We start from the raw sequence: 16,609 nt of genomic DNA, 5'->3' as shown, positions 1-16,609 counted from the left end.
TATGGACTTCAAGCAAGGCTTACGGCAAGATTCTGCATGGTAGACTGGTTGGCAGGGTTAGAACACATTGAATACAGGGAGAACTAGCCATTTGGAAATAAAATTTCCTTGAAGGTAGGAGACAGAGTGGAGTGGAGGGTTGATTTTTGGACTGGAGGCCTGTGCCACAAGGATTGGTGCTGGGTCCACTGCTTTTTGTTATTTATATAAATGATTTGGATCTGAATATAGGGGGCATGGTTAGTAAGTTCGCACATGACACCAGAATTGGTGGTGTGGTGGTCAGTAAAGAAGGTTACCTCCGAGTACATCTTGATCAGATGAGGTGATGAGCCAAAGAGTGGTGGATGGAGTTTAATTTAGATATATGTGAGGTGTTGCATTTTGGAAAGGCAAATCAGGGCAGGTCATATACATTTAATGGTAAGGTTCAGGGGAGTGTTGCCATACGGAGAGACCTTTGGGGATCAGATTCATAGCTCCTTGAAAGTGGAGTCGCAGGTAGGTAGGATAGTGGAGAAGGCATTTGATACGCTTGCCTTTATTGGTCAGTGCATAGAGCATAGGCGTTGGGAAGTGATGTCATAGCTGTGCAGGACATTCGTTCGACCACTTTTGGAATATGGTCTCCCTGCTATCGGAAGGATGTTCTGAAACTTGAAAGGGTTCAGTAAAGATTTACAAGGATATTGCCAGGGTTGCTGGGTTTGAGCCACAGGGAGAGGCTGAATAGGCTGGGCTGTTTTCCCTGGAGCACCGGAGGCTGAGGGGTGGCTTTACAGAGGTTTATAAAATCATGAAGGGCATAGAAAGGATGAATAGCCAAGATCTTTTCCCAGGGTAGGGGATACCAAAACTAGAGGTTTAAGATGAGAGTGGAAAGATTTAAAAGGGAGTTAAGGGGCAAGATTTTCATGCAGAGGGTAGTGCATGTGTGGAATAAGCTACGGAGGGGGTGGTGGAAGCTGGTACAATAACAATATTTCAAAGGCATCTGGATCGGTATATGAATAGGAAGGGTTTAGAGGGAAATGAGCCAAATGCTGGTAAATGGAAATTGGTTAATTTAGGATATTTTGTCAGCATGGAGTTGGATGGGTCTATTTCCGTGCTGTACAACTCAATGATATAAATGAGCAGTTTTCACTCATTTGAATTCCTTGTTTTGAGTTCCTGATGTCAGTTCTTCTGGTTAAGGTATTTGTTGGGTACAAGCCACCTCTTTACGAGGAAGAGTGGGACCAGATTAAGATTATTTAGGATAAAATTAAGATCAGCAATCTATACATCTGTAAGACAGCAAATTTACTGATCAGTCATTCCCCTTTGAGGCTGTACCTCCATTGGTAGCATTTTCGTCTCCTGAGTTCCGAGGTTCAAAGCCCGCCAGAGCACAAAATTTAAGCCTGATACTCCAGTACTTAATTCCCAAATTTCCAAGAGCATAATTCCCAAATTTCATTGTTGAGTCTTGTGAAAATTAGGTGGGAATAGGATCTGTCCCATTGTCAGGGAGAAATGTTCGGAAGCAAGTGTTACAAAGGGATGGTACAGTGGCTCTGTGGTTAGCACTGCTGCCTCACAACACCAGGGGTCCAGGTTTGATTCCAGCCTCGGGTGATGCTCAGCGTGAAGTTTGCACATTCTCCCCATGTCTGCATGGATTTCCTCTGGGTGCTCCAGTTTCCTTCTATGGTCTAAAGATGTGCAGGTTAGGTGGAATGGCCATGAGAAATGCAGTGTTACAGGGATAGGATAGGAGGAGGTCTGGGTGGGATGCTCTCCGGAGGATTAGTGTGGACTCTATGGGCTGAATACTGGAGGATTCTGTGATTCTATGAATGAAGTTCTTGGACAGTATTTAGCACTTACTGATGTGAATCCCAGCATGACAAAGTTGGGAATAAAAGGGCCAATAATCTGGAATTGAGACTATAATCAATCTTTACTCTGTTTTGCACTTATGCAGGATCAAGTACTCAAAAAGCATCGTTGAAATGCTGCAGTTGTTCGCTACAGCCGTGTTCCGAGTAGGGTTGAAGGTTGCTCCCAACGAAGCTGATTCTAGAGTTCCTTTAATGGCATGGAACGCTTGTGCCTTTACCATTCAATCCATAGGTATCCAGTTACGTTTCATCAGTTTCTGGGTTAACACTGTTTAATATTTCTGAAAGTTGTACTTTGTTTTGGCAAGCTAACACCTTTATTCAATATTGCAAGCAAATTATTTTTCCTATCAGATTAGTATGAAGGGTTATGGAATCGGTCCTGATGTGGAATTGAGAATCAGATCTAACTGTCAGAGCAGACTTGAGCTGAATGACCTCCTCCTGTTCCAGTATCTGGAGTTTACAGTTATAAGGTGTTGATGTGGCGGCATGCTGCCTCACAGCGCCAGGGACCTGGGTTCGATTCCAGCCTCTGGCAACTATCTGTGTGGAGTTTGCATATTCTCCCTGTGTCTGCGTGGGTTTCCTTCAGGTTTACTCCCACAATCCAAAGATGTGCAGGGAAGGTGAATTGGCCATGCTAAATTGCCCGTAGTGTTCAGCGATGTGTGGATAGGTGCATTACTCTTGGGTAAATGTAAAGTAATGGGTTCGGAGAATGGGTCTGGATGGGTTACTCTACGGAGGGTTGGTGTGGACTTGTTGGGCCAAAGGGCCTGTTTCCACACTATAGGGATTCTATGATTCTATAACCTGGTGTTGTGTGATTTTTAAGTTTGGATGGTCTGTGGCAGCTAGCACATAGAATCATAGAATCCCTACAATGAGCTGACTGCCACAGACTATCCAAACTTAAAAATCACACAACACTAAGTTATAGAATCATAGAATCCCTACAGTGTGGAAATAGGCCCTTTGGCCCAACAAGTCCACACCAACCCTCTGAAGAGTATCCCACCCAAACTTATTCCCCTACCCTATTACTCTACATTTATCCCTGACTAATGCACCTAACCTACACATCCCTGAGCACTGTGGGTAATTTAGCATGGCCAATTCACTAACCTGCACATCTTTGGACTGTGGGAGGAAACTGGAGCACCCAGAGGAAACCCACACAGACACAGAGAATTTGCAGACTCCACACAGACAGTCACTTGAGGTTGGAATTGAACCTGGGTCCCTGGCGCTGTGAAGCAGCAGTGCTAACCACTAAGCCACCATGCTGCCCTCCAATAGTCCAACAGGCTTAGAACATAGAATATTACAGTGCAGAACAGGCCCTTCAGCCCTTGATGTTGCGCCTACCCATGGAATCAATCTGAAGCCCTTCAATCCTGCCCTATTCCATTTTCATCCATACGTTTATCCATTTAAATACCCTTAATGTTGGCACGTCTACTACTGTTGCAGGCATGCGTTCCACGCCCCTACTACTCTGAGTAAAGAAACTACCTCTGACAGTTGTCCTATATCTATCACCCCTCAATTTAGAGCTATGTCCCCTCGTGCTAGCCATCACCATCGGAAGAAAAAAGGCTCTCACTGTCCACCCTATCTAACCCTCTGATTATATTATATGTCTTAATTAAGTCACCTCTCAACCTTCTTCTCTCTCACGAAAACAGCTTCATGCCCCTCCGCCTTTCCTTGGACCTTCCCTCCATACCAGGCAGCATCCTAGTAAATCTCTTCTGAACCCTTTACAAAGTTTCCACATCCTTCCTATAATGCGGTGACTAGAACTGCACGCAATACTCCAAGTGCAGCCTCACCAGAGTTTTGTACAACTGCAACATGACTTTGTGGCTGTGAAATTCAGTCCCTCTTCCAATAAAAGCTTACCCACTGTGTGCCTTCTTAACAACCCTATCAACCTGAGTGGCAACTTTCAGGGATCTCTGTACATGAACACCAAGATCTCTCTGCTCATCTATGCTACCATGGAATGGATGGAGTGGTGTGAATCTTAGTAAAAAAACACAGTAGAAGACTCAAGCCACTCCATCCACTCCACCCAAAAATTTCTGAAGACCATCAAAGACACCAAGATAGAGGAGGATGAAATCATGGTCTCCTTTGATACAACAGCCTTGTTCACATCCGTCAACAACAACCTGGCCAAGGAAGCACTTACTACACTATTAGAAGACCCAAAGACACATACACCAGACAACACCAACTTCACCAGCAGGGACAGTATCGTTAAGCTAGTGGACTTATGTCTTACCATCCACTTCACCTTCAACAACAAAACCTACAGACAAACCAACGGAACACCCATGGGATCTCCGATATCAGGGTTCTTTTAGCAGAGACAGTAATACAGAGACTCAAACAAACAGCTCTGTCAACCATCCAACCCAAACGAAACAAATTAGAGGAAACCTTCAAGATCATCAATAATACCTTTACTGGCATAAAATTCACTAAAGAGGAGGAAAGCAACAACAAACTGCCATTCCTAGATGTTACAGTAGAGCGAACAGCCAATCGGGAACTTCAAACCAGCATCTATAGGAAAATTAGATTAGATTAGATTACTTTACAGTGTGGAAACAGGCCCTTCGGCCCAACAAGTCCACACCGACCCGCCGAAGCGCACCCACCCAGACCCATTCCCCTACATTTACCCCTGCACCTAACACTACAGGCAATTTAGCATGGCCAATTCACCTAATCTGCACATTTTTGGAGTGTGGGAGGAAACTGGAGCACCCGGAGGAAACCCACGCAGACACGGGGAGAATGTGCAAACTCCACAGAGTCAGTCGCCTGAGGCGGGAACTGAACCCGGGTCTCTGGCGCTGTGAAAATAACAAACACAGACCAAGTATTGAACTACAGGAGCGATCATCCCAACATCCACAAACAAAGCTGCATCAGAACATCATTCAACGAGCCACCACACACTGCAGCACAGAGGAACAATGCAGAGCAGAGGAAAATCACCTATACAGTTTATTCAAAAGGAGTGGGTACCCAACAAATACAGTCCGCCGATTTCTCAGCAACAAACCCAAATAAGCAGACAAAACGTGTCCAGAAACCCTAGCCACACTCCCCTACATTAAAGACATTTCGGAAATGACTGCCAGACAACTCAGACTCCTTGGCATCATGGTAGCCCACAAACCCACCAACACACTAAAATAGCAGCTAATGAACTTTGAAGACCCTATACAGACAACAAACAAAACTAATATCATTTACAAAATACTTTGCAAGAACTGTAACAAACACTACATTGGACAAACAGGCAGAAAACTAGCCACTAGGATACATGAACATCAACTAGGCACAAAATGACATGATCCTCTCTCACTAGTATTCTTACATACAGATGAGGAAGGACACAACTTCGACTGGGACAACACATCCATCCGAGGACAAGCCAAACAGAGACATGCACGAGAATTTCTACCAGAATTCTATCAACAAACACATTGACTTGGATCCCATTTATCAACCCCTGAGAAAAAGGACAGGAAATGACATCACCAACTCAAGGAAACCCAAACATAGAAAGCAGGAAACACCAGCAGTGCTTCATCCGGAGCTCACTGAAGATGTTACCTAGTATAGTGACGAAAGGTCTGAAAATGAACCTTTCAGCTTAGTGAACAAACCTACATCCAGAACCTCAACCTGAGCTACAAATCTTCCCACAACTCGCTTTCTATTTTTATTTCAGATTTCTAGTGTCTGCTATATTTTATGATATATTTAACATATATTTTATTTTAGGAATGGAACTTAGGTTTTGTCCTGGCTACTGTATCACTGAGCACAAGTTCAGAGAGTGCACAGCACAGCCATGAGAATGTAAGAAATACAAGCAGGCAACCATACAACTCTTTGACCCCGATTCACCATTCTGTTTGATCATATCTGATCTTCTAACTCAATTTCATTTTCCTTCCAACTTTCCATATTACTGGATTCCTTGAGAAATCCAAACATCTGTTTGTCTTATCCTACCCTACCCTAAACTAAACAGTGTTAAAGCATCCACATTACTCTGGGCTAGCCAATTCCCAAAGCTACATAGCCTTCTGAGTGAAGAAATTTCTCTTCATCTCCGTCCTAAGTAGTGAGATTGTGCCATTGTTTTTGAGATTCCCCAGCCAGAATAAATAATTTGTGTCCACTTTGTCAAAATCCTTTCAGAATCCTATATATTTCAACCTATGAGATCATCTCTCATTCTTTTAAATTCCAGAATATAGCTATTCATAATTTGTCAATGCTCTTACTCCAAAAACCAATCTTGGCTGTCAATCCTTTGAATGAGCTATTCAGTTAGTCCCAGTGCTCTCTGGAGTTAATACTAGATGTTCCTCTGCCAGTACCAGAAGCAACAATACAGTTGAATTCCTGTGATGGCCTGGTAGATCCATGGACTGTAGATGTGTTTGAATCTCAACACTCAATCGCTCCTTTTTCTTGGAGCTTTCCTAGGAATCTGTACAGCATAAAGTAGTAATTTTGCCTCGCTCAGTAGTAAAATAAAAAGACACGGCGTTAGATTTTGGTATAAGCCAGATTTCAGCAAGCCCTTATACCTCTTTCGTTCTTGCTCCAAACTAGTCACCTACAATTTCTTCACATAAGATGTGTGAGATTCTATAATTGGATGGAAATTTTCAAACCCAGTTATGAAGTGACCTAAATAAACATTGTTAAAAGAAGCGAATGTTAAAATTTAGGAACAGGAGTAGGTCGTTCAGCATCCTCTGGTCAGTTAGATCACGGTTGCTCTGTGTCTTAACACCATCTCCCTGCTGTGGGTTCTGTAATTATTATTAAAACTTGATCTAAACTCACTTTTCTCCCAACCTTCACAGCGCTTGCTGAGAAGACTAGAATGGGGGACAATGTTCTGAATTTCTACCTTACTGTATTTGAATAAATACTCCTGAAATTTGCTCCAGAATAGTTTAGCTTTAACTTTAAAGTTCTGTTCACCTGCCTCCCTGCCACACACACACACACACACACACACACCCACAATAGGAAATCGTTTCTACCTGCATTAGCAAACTGTACTTCAAATAACTTTGGAATATGATTGACAAGCTTATTAATGTACAATGTTCTGTATATAAATTATAAAGAAAATAGTTACTCCTACTTTTAACACTACTTTCCCCCTCCTGCAGAGAATATTCTTAATGATGAGGACAAAGTTTTGTTCGGATCACTACCAGACAGACAGGTAGAATGGTTACTCTCTGCTTTAATTACTGAAATTTATTTCAAGATTAAGTTGAGTAAAGTTCTTGAGCATATTGACAATGGTATTAAACGTGGTTAACTTGGAGGTTTTCTTAGAACATTCCATCTAGTCTTAGGAAGTCTCTTAAAATTTAATCTATTTAAGTACTATTCCCTGCTTTTTCGAAATACTCATTCAAATATCTATCATTCAAGTATTTGCCTGCTTTCTACCTGATAAATTTTCCCATCATTTCCTTTCATTCTTTTGATCTTAAATATATAATTTTAGTGCTTCATTCACTTTTATTTCTTGAAACAATCCCTGTTTCTTCTGTCTGTATCTTTATCCTTTCATTCAGTCTCATTAGAGAGAAGAAGGTTGAGAGGTGACTTAATTGAGACATACAAGATAATCAGAGGATTACAAAGGGTGGACGATGAGCGCCTTTTTCTTCAGATGGTGATGGCTTGCATGAGGGGATAGCTTTAAATTGAGGGGTGATAGATATAGGACAGATCTCAGAGATAGTTCCTTTACTCGGAGAGAGATAGGGGGCGTGGGACGTATTGCCTGCAACAGTAGTAGACTCGCCAACTTTAAGGGCATTTAAATGGTCATTGGATAGGCATGTGGACGAGAATGGAATAGTGTCATTTAGATGGGCTTCAGATTGGTTTCACATGGCAGCGCAACATCAAGGGCTGAAGGGCCTGTACTGTGCTGGAATGTTCTGCGTTCTATTTTCTTCATCCTTGCTATGACCTGAGAAATTTAGTCATAGAGTCATACAGCGTTGAAACAGACTTTTCAGTCAAACCAATCCATGCCAAACAATGTTCCCAAAATAAACTAGTCCCACCTGCTGCATATCTTTGACTCATATCTTTACAAACCTTTCCTATTTATAAACTTATCCAATTGTCTTCTGAACATTGTAACTGTACCTGCATTCACCTCTTTCGGTGGTAGCTCATTCCATCCATGAATGTGTTGAAGTGAAACTGAAATATTGTATTGTTAAAGAATTAATTGTGATCTAATGACATCAAAAGTGACCAAAAAACATATTTGATATATTAGCAAGTATGGAGGATTGCTTAGCAAATAGGAAATGGAGAGTTAGGCATTAAATAGATCATTTTCAGGCTGGCAAGCTACAGCAAGTCACATGCTGCAGGGATTAGATAAGGCCTTATTTTCTATATTTACAATTTAAGTCCGTGACTCGGATTATGGAACTAAATGTATGCCTGCTAAACTCATTGATAGCACATGCGAGGTAGAAGAATAGCTTGTGAATAGGATATAGGAGACAGCAATGGGATGTAGATAGGCTAAATGAGTAGGCAAAAGAAATTGGCAGGTGGAGGATATGTAGAAAAATGTGAGCTTGTCCACTTTGACAGAGTAAAGAAGTACTGTGTTACTTAAATGGAGAGCAAATTAGAAATGGTGATTCGGGAAAGTACGCTAAACAGTAGATAGGCAATGATTCGTGTTTGAAGAATATTGCATTGTCTGTAACAGATCTACATTTTTCTAAGGCATAAACACCAATGGGAAAGGTAAATCAACATTGGCTAATAAATAAGTTAAAGATTGCATTTGAACTAAGGAAGTGGCTTCTGTTACAACACAGGCTAAATCCCCCAGCTATTTTAAACCTGCAGCACAGAAATGATTTAACCCGTGCTATAATCTGTTAGAATTTGAGAGGCAAAGAACTATCCCAAAAGTCACTACGTAAAGTAAAAATTAACAACTTTAATTTTTTAAAGTCTAACAGAGAAGAATTAACTAACAACTATTTACACCTCATTTGTCTAAACCTATATTTTACCTTTCTACAATACTGGTCCAATAAAACCCCGATTAAGATTAACAAAAGAATTCATATTTCGAAACCAGCCAGCTGTCGAATCTTCCCTTTGTATCTTCCTCTATAGATTTACTGTCCAAGTCGGTGTCGATATTTTTTCCTGTGCAAACTCCTTCTCCAGACAGGTACCTTTCAGAGAGTTCTTACTAGCAGCCTACATCTGTTGGTCTTTTGGCAGTTCTCCCCCCAACTGTTCAATTTTTCACAGTCTTATACGCCAGAGCCTCAGATGGTTTCATGTGTTTAAATATCATCAAAGTACCAAATTCAAATGATTGGAGTTTAGTATCTTAGGGTATAATTGAAACTGGCCGAATTTGAATTTTTTTTGTCTCATGGCAACCCAGGCACTGCGAGCTATTGGACCAAAAATTACATAGTAAATTTTTCAGCACTCTGTGTGCTTACTAAGTCCTTCAACTCTCTTAAAGGTATAGTACATCTCTACACCTTCATAACACTTCTAATGATACTAGAAAAAGTGGTAAGCATGTGCTTTAGAAGCAGCTTTGAACCCAGCAAAGGATGGCCAAGAAATTGATTAAAAACGGAGTGGAGATGAATGTAAGGTAGTGAGAAACATAAAGGTGTAGTGTGAAAGCTTCTTTTCGGTTTGTGGAAAGGAAAAGGATTAGTTTGGTCATATGTCAGCCTTCTACAGGTGTAAATGGGAATTTATACTGCAGAGAACTGTTGGAGAAACTAAACTGTTACTTTGGCAGACAAGTGGTGTTTCATGCACCAAGTGTATGTGTGTGGTGGGCATCTTCAGAGGTGACTGACTTCCTACCTACACCAGTAAAAGAGCTCACTGGATCAAGTTCCAATCAGCCACTTAAGAGGTAACTTTGTGACAGATCAAGACCCTCGGTCCTGGCCAACAGAAGCTGCCAGCCTCTGATTCTAGAGAATGTCAGGCTTAAGGAGCTTAGTAGTGAGAAGTCCTCCTCCAGAGGACTGTGGCGGCTCCATCGTGGAACCGGGTTCAAGATGGAAATAAGTTTCTTGAGACCAATGACATCGAGGGATACTGAGATTGTGTGGGCAAGTGGTATTGAAGTCGACGATCGGAGATAATCTCGAATGGTGAAACAGGCTTGATGAGCTGAATGGCCTGCTTTCTTTCCTACATTCCTTAAGTTTTTCCTTTTTCTTTGCTGAGGAAGGTCCGATAGAGTTTCTTTTGTAGTCATAATTCATTTTATTTTTCAAGGTTTTTAGCTAAGAGAACATAATACTGTGAATATAGTATAGTATAGTATCTTAGATTTTTCGTCTGGATAAGAACTGTGCAAAGGAACCTTGTTGAATCTGTGGGAACCCATGCTTCACTTGAAGTTGTGATTTTTCAGGACCACAGCCATATGCTTTGGCCTGCTCTCGGTTATTAAACTTTGTTTAAAAAAAAGATGGTCCAACATTGACCACTGTTTTGTTAACCATTTCAAAAAAGGATAAACTAATCATTTCTTTCTAATATAAAAATAGAAAGTGCTTGATCTACGCAGCAGGTCAGGAAGCATCTGTTGGGAAAGAAGCAGCAATAACATTTCATATTTTTGGCCTTTTACCACAGTTGTGTGGAAAAGGTTAGAGATGTGACTGGTTTTGAGCAAGGAATAGGTGGGACAAGGACAAAAGCAAGATCTGTGGGAGGCTGGGAAATGGAAATGATTGGATGAAAGAGTTATTCTTCCAAGGCCAGAGGGACTGATGGCGGGACATGAAAAGAAGCAAAAGATGTGCCCAAACCAAACGTGTTAGTCTCTGAAAACAGAAGTAAGGGAAAGTTCCAAGTAATTGTTGTTGCTGTGATTACCAGTGTGGGTCATAATCTTTTTTATGGAATATGTGGAGCATGCTTTGGTCCAGTACTACTTTGGCTAGGTACATTGCTGATTGTAGGAGAAAGTGAGGACTGGAGATCAGAGTCGAGTGTGTGGTGCTGGAAAAGCACAGCAGGTAAGGCACAGCACACCCTATAATGAAAGGCTCTTGTCCGAAACGTCAATTTTCCTGTTCCTCTAATGCTGCCTGACCTGCTGTGTCTTTCCAGCACCACACTCTCAACACTGCTGATTGTATCAGGCTTAATTCTATATTGGAAACTTCCTTCAACTTTCCTTTTAATTTCCATTCAGCTCTATTTCACATGACCCAACTTCCCTTCATTTCCTCCATCTCTTTGTCTCCATTTCTAAGGATAATCTGTCAACTACCATTTATTATCAGCCAACTGACTATCTCAGTTAATTTGATCACATTTCCTCAGAACCTACACCCTCTAAGGATTCCTTTTCAGTCTTCCTGTCACTCTGTCTCCCCTCCCCAAACTCTCTACTGCACAAAACCTCCCTGGGACCACAGGGAACCCCCGGCTCCTCAGACCTAGATTAGATTAGATTACTTACAGTGTGGAAACAGGCCCTTCGGCCCAACAAGTCCACACCGACCCGCCGAAGCGTAACCCACCCATACCCCTACATTTACCCCTTACCTAACACTACGGGCAATTTAGCATGGCCAATTCACCTGACCTGCACATCTTTGGACTGTGGGAGGAAACCGGAGCACCCGGAGGAAACCCACGCAGACACGGGGAGAACGTGCAAACTCCACACAGTCAGTCGCCTGAGGCGGGAATTGAACCCGGGTCTCTGGCGCTGCGAGGCAGCAGTGCTAACCACTGTACCACCGTGCCGCCCACAATTGCAGCAGTTCAGATGTACGGAGCACCTCCTCTTGCTCCTGACTGTCTCTGACCCCCAATCTTTCTCAGCTGTCCCAACCAGATATTGCTTGTGTCCTTCATATGACCACTCCCTGTTGCAATGAACTATCAATGGTTACTGTTAACCCTAACTTTTAGGTTTAGCAGCATTCACAACTGCAAGAATTCTTCTCTGACTAAAAACTGACTGACTGAACTGCTAGGTATTTCTTTTGTGGAAGAAACTAGAACATAGAACAGCGCAGTACAGTCCCTTCAGCCCTCAATGTTGCGCGACCTGTAGAACCAATCTGTAGCCCATCTAACCTACATTATTCCATTCTCGTCCATATACCTATCCAATGACCATTTAAATGCCCTTAAAGTTGGCAAGTCTACTGGTGTTGCAGGCAGTGCATTCCACGCCCCTATTACACTCTGAGTAAAGAAACTGCCTCTGACATTTGTCCTATATCTAACACCCCTCAATTTAAAACAATGTCCCCTCATGCTAGCCATCATCATCTGAGGAAAAAGGCTTGCATTGTCCAACCTATCTAACCGTCTGATTATCTTCTATGTCTCAATTAAGTCACCCCTCAACCTTCTCTCTAATGAAAACAGCCTCAAGTCCCTCAGCCTTTCCTCATAAGACCTTCCCTCCATACCAGGCAACATCCTGGTAAATCTCCTCTGAACCCTTTCCAAAGCTTCCACATCCTTCCTGTAATTCAGTGACCAGAACTGTACGCAATACTCCTAACTGCAGCAGCACCAGAGTTTTGTACAGCTGCAACATGACCTCATTGTTCTGAAACTCAATCCCTCTACTAATAAAAGCTAACACACTGCATGCCTTGTTAACAATCCTATCAACCTAGGTGGCAATTTTCAAGGATCTATGTACCTGGACACCGAGATCTCTCTGCTCATTTACACTACCAAGAATCTTGCCATTAGCCCAGTACTCTGCATTCCTGTTGCTCGTTCCAAAGTGAATCCCATCACACTTTTCTGCATTAAATTCCATTTGCCACCTCTCAGCCCAGCTCTCTGATCCTCTGTAACCTACAACATGCTTTGTCACTATCTATACACCGACCTTAGTGTCATCTGCAAATTCACTAATCCATCCTTCTCTGCCCTTATCCAGGTCATTTATTAAAAATGACAAACAGCAGTGGCCCCAAAACAGATCCTTGCAGTACACCAGTAGTAACCGAACTCCAGGATGAACATTTCCCATCAATCACCACCCTCTGCCTTCTTTCAGCTGGCCAATTTCTGATCCAAACTGCTAAGTCACCCTCCGTCCCATGCCTCCGTACTTTGTGCAATAGCCTACCAAGGGGAACCTGATCAAACGCCTTACTGAAATCCATATACACCACATCAACTGCATCAATGAGGAGAAACAGTTCACAAATAAGTGAGAAAACAGAAATGGGGAGAATGTTTTCTCTGATGGATGTTAGTCTGTGGAGTTCTCTTCCCTAGAAAGCAGTGGACTCTTATATTTGTTCAAGGTTTGGTCTCATCTTTGATAGATAAGGAATCCCAAGTTATGGACAGGACAGTGGAGTTAAGATCACAACAAGATCTTGCTGAGCAGGCTCAAAGGACTGAATGACCTACCCCTGCTTCTGTATTCCTATGATACCCTGATAGGTCAGTGAAAGCATGTAGCTGAATGCTTGTCAGCTCAAATCTCTATTCACGAACCTTTGATTTCCACTGAACTTTTCACTTGAAATCAATAGTTCCGACCTCCTTCCAGAAGCTCACTTGGCAAAAAACAAAAATTAAATAAATTTATATAAAATCAGTGTTCATTCACTTTCTTATATTAATTTCAAGTAATGATTTCACCCAGTCTGATATACTGTGAATCAGGTATCTCTCTCTGTCAATAAAATGTGGAGCTGGAAAGGCATAGCAGGTCAGTCAGCATTGGAAGAGCAGGAAAGTCAATGTTTTGGGTCAGAACCCTTCATCAGGACTGAGTCCTGACTCAAAGTGTCAACTTTCCTGTTCCTCTGTTACTGTCTGGCCAGTTGTGTCTTTACAGTTCCACATATCATCAACTCTGACTTCCAGCATCTGCAGTCCTTACTATTACTTCCAAGTCACTGAAAACCATCTCTCTCTCTCTCTTTGGCCTTTTCTTGAATGGAGATGGATAGGTAGCCCTATAGTACTTCAGTACAACTTTGACAACTGTGGATGCCTAAAAGATTGTGTGGTGCAAGTCTGCTCTTGAGCTTCCCTCAGCATTCAGACAACTTGCCATCAGGATCCAATATGAGTTGTATTTTGTTTCTTTTTTGTTTGACAAGTACTGTTTCTTACCTGCAGTTAACTAATTGCTGCATCTCCTCTTTTGTGTACCCTTTCATTTTAATTTCATTCTCGTCTGCCAAAACTGAAGCAAAATATTTTTCCTGTCCTTTCTGTTTTCTCAGCCTCCGTAGGAAGATTTTGCATTTCGTCTTTAACCTAAGTCTAGAAAAAAGTAGACTTATTGTTCCCTTAGTCTGTAACTTCAGAAAATGATATGGCTGACGGGAAGCAAATTCTGAACAGTGACTGGTTATTTCTAATTGCAGGGTCTTAGCCTGAAAGCAGTTCTGCAGTTTGCTGCTTCTCAGAGAATGGTGGCATCACCCAAAGTTATCCAGAAGCACTTGAGCCGGTTAATGTCAGGCAAGTATGGGCTAAGCATGTAAACTTTTAATGTGCATTGAACTGAATAGATGATGATGAGTTCAGTTGAGACAAATGATCAATGTTACATGTTGGGGAGGAATTTAATTTAAGCATTGGTTTGAATTTCTACAAGGCAGATGGAATAATGCTCATTGTGAATCCCGTATAAAACTAATTTTCAGCCAAGTTCCTGGGACGCTCACTGAGCTTAGAAAAGGGAAAGACTTACAATTTCATCACTTCTGGCCGCTTCACAGCCAATGAAGCATTTTTGAGATGTGGTCCCTGTTGTAATATAAGAAATATTGCAGCCAATTTAAACAAAGTAAGGTCTTACAAATCTCAGTTGGCTAACGCTCAATAATATGTTTCGGTGAAGTTGGTCGAAGGATAAATATTTTCTGATGAGAATGCTCCCACTGCTGTTTGAATAGTACTGTGGGATTTTCACTAGGCTAGTTCCTGTTATGTGGGTGTAGGCTCAAACTTTCTTAATAAGACTATGTCCTTTGGAGCTTAGAAAAATAAGAATTGAAAAACTCTGAAGGGGAGCGATAGGATAACTACTGAGGAGATGTTTACTGTTGATGGGCTATCCAGAACTAGGGGAGACAGTTTAAAAATAAAGGGTTTTCAAGATCAAGATAGTAACAAAAAGCATAGGACTTGGGAGCAGGGGTAGGGGTTATTTAGCTTTTTGAGCTTTTCCCACTATTCAAGAAGATCATGGCAGATCTGGTAAGGACCTTAGTTTCACTCTACTGTCTACACCTTAGGGAGTGCTCTTGTTTATAAGCTATGTCACCTAACTTTAGTCTCTCCCACAGAAGTAAATACTATTGCATACTTCTCTAGTGTCCTAAGATGCAAAGCAATTTATTCACTCAGAGGATTGTTAGTGTTTGGAATTCTCTTCCACAGACAGCTTGAAGTCTGGGTCATTCAATATATTCAAGGTTGAGCTGGGCATATTTTTGATTGTGGAGGCAGGCAAAACAGTAGAGTCATTCATCTTGCTGAATGGTGGATCAGGCAAAAGAGGCTAAATGGACTACAGCTGCTCCTATTTCTTGTATTCAGCCGAGTAAACCTCTTCTGCACTGTTTAGGGGATTTGACAGAGTAGATGTGAAAATGTTGTTTCCCCTTGTGAAAGAATCTCAGGCCAGAGGGCATAATCTCAAGAGTAAAGGGTTGCACATTTAAGACAGAGATGTGGACGATTATCTTCTTGGTGTTAGTGAATCTGTGGAATTCTTTATCCCAGAGGGCTATTGAAGCTGAGTCATTGAGTATATTTAGGGCTGAGTCAGGTTTTTAGTCAGTAAGGCAATCAAAGGTGATGAGAGTAAGGCAGGAATATGGAGTTAAACATTATCAGGTCAGCCATGCCAAAGCTGACTCAATAGGCTGATGGGCCTACTTAGGTTCCCACATCTTACAATCTTTAATTCATATTACTAGAAATAAATTAAACTAAAAGTGTGAAAGTTCTTTGTTTCGGTCAGATCTATTACATCCTTTTTTGTTAGAATATGCATTTGGTTAGAAACATCATGCTTTGCCTTTGTTGGAATCTTTAAGATAACGTAAAATATCAACACAGCATCAATCTAAATGCAACAGTGCCTACTAATTTCCATGATACCTTTGTTCACTTCAGACTAAGAAGAGAAATTAGCGAATGGGATTGAAATCTGACCATCCATATAAATTTTTGTCTGGATGCATGCACACAATACTCAAACATGTTATTTTCATGTTGTTTTCAGTTTTGCTGAACTTTGGTCATTTGACTTATCGTATTGAAAGTATCATGTAGTTAAGTTTAACTAGTTTGCAATCCTTCTGATAATTACCCATTCACTTTGGCCAAGAAATGTAATTTATAGCTTGTGATTCTGTGTTTTCGTTTCTAGTGTTTCTGCCTCATCTGGATGTTGAAGACACTTGGTCAATCTTGGATATTGACTTTTTCCATCTCTTGGTATGTTTATGATTCATGACATTTGAGAAGAATAGTTCATCCATTATTTCTTTCATTTTAATCTCAAAAATACACTTTTAAACTTCATGATTCTGAATCCTAACAGGAAACATTATCTTCATGTCATGGAGTCATGGAAATCCTTATCCCGAAGATAT

General features: G+C 41.4%; 1 protein-coding gene across 1 annotated transcript in view; it reads left to right on the top strand.

The window, feature by feature from the left end:
• Positions 1 to 16,609, top strand: part of ubr1 (ubiquitin protein ligase E3 component n-recognin 1) — a 215,675-nt gene that overhangs the window by 162,019 nt on the left and 37,047 nt on the right. Inside the window, exons 35-38 of the mRNA XM_043698391.2 lie at positions 1,970 to 2,118; positions 7,112 to 7,167; positions 14,366 to 14,462; positions 16,384 to 16,451. Of these exons, the coding sequence (XP_043554326.2) occupies positions 1,970 to 2,118; positions 7,112 to 7,167; positions 14,366 to 14,462; positions 16,384 to 16,451 (370 nt within the window). The remainder of the gene's footprint in view (positions 1 to 1,969; positions 2,119 to 7,111; positions 7,168 to 14,365; positions 14,463 to 16,383; positions 16,452 to 16,609) is intronic.

This window comes from Chiloscyllium plagiosum, unplaced genomic scaffold, assembly GCF_037043375.1.
Source record: "Chiloscyllium plagiosum isolate Xiang-an unplaced genomic scaffold, Cpla_swu_hap1 HiC_scaffold_8, whole genome shotgun sequence".
NCBI classification, from domain to species: Eukaryota; Metazoa; Chordata; class Chondrichthyes; order Orectolobiformes; family Hemiscylliidae; genus Chiloscyllium; species Chiloscyllium plagiosum.
This window is presented reverse-complemented; position numbering and strand designations above follow the sequence as displayed.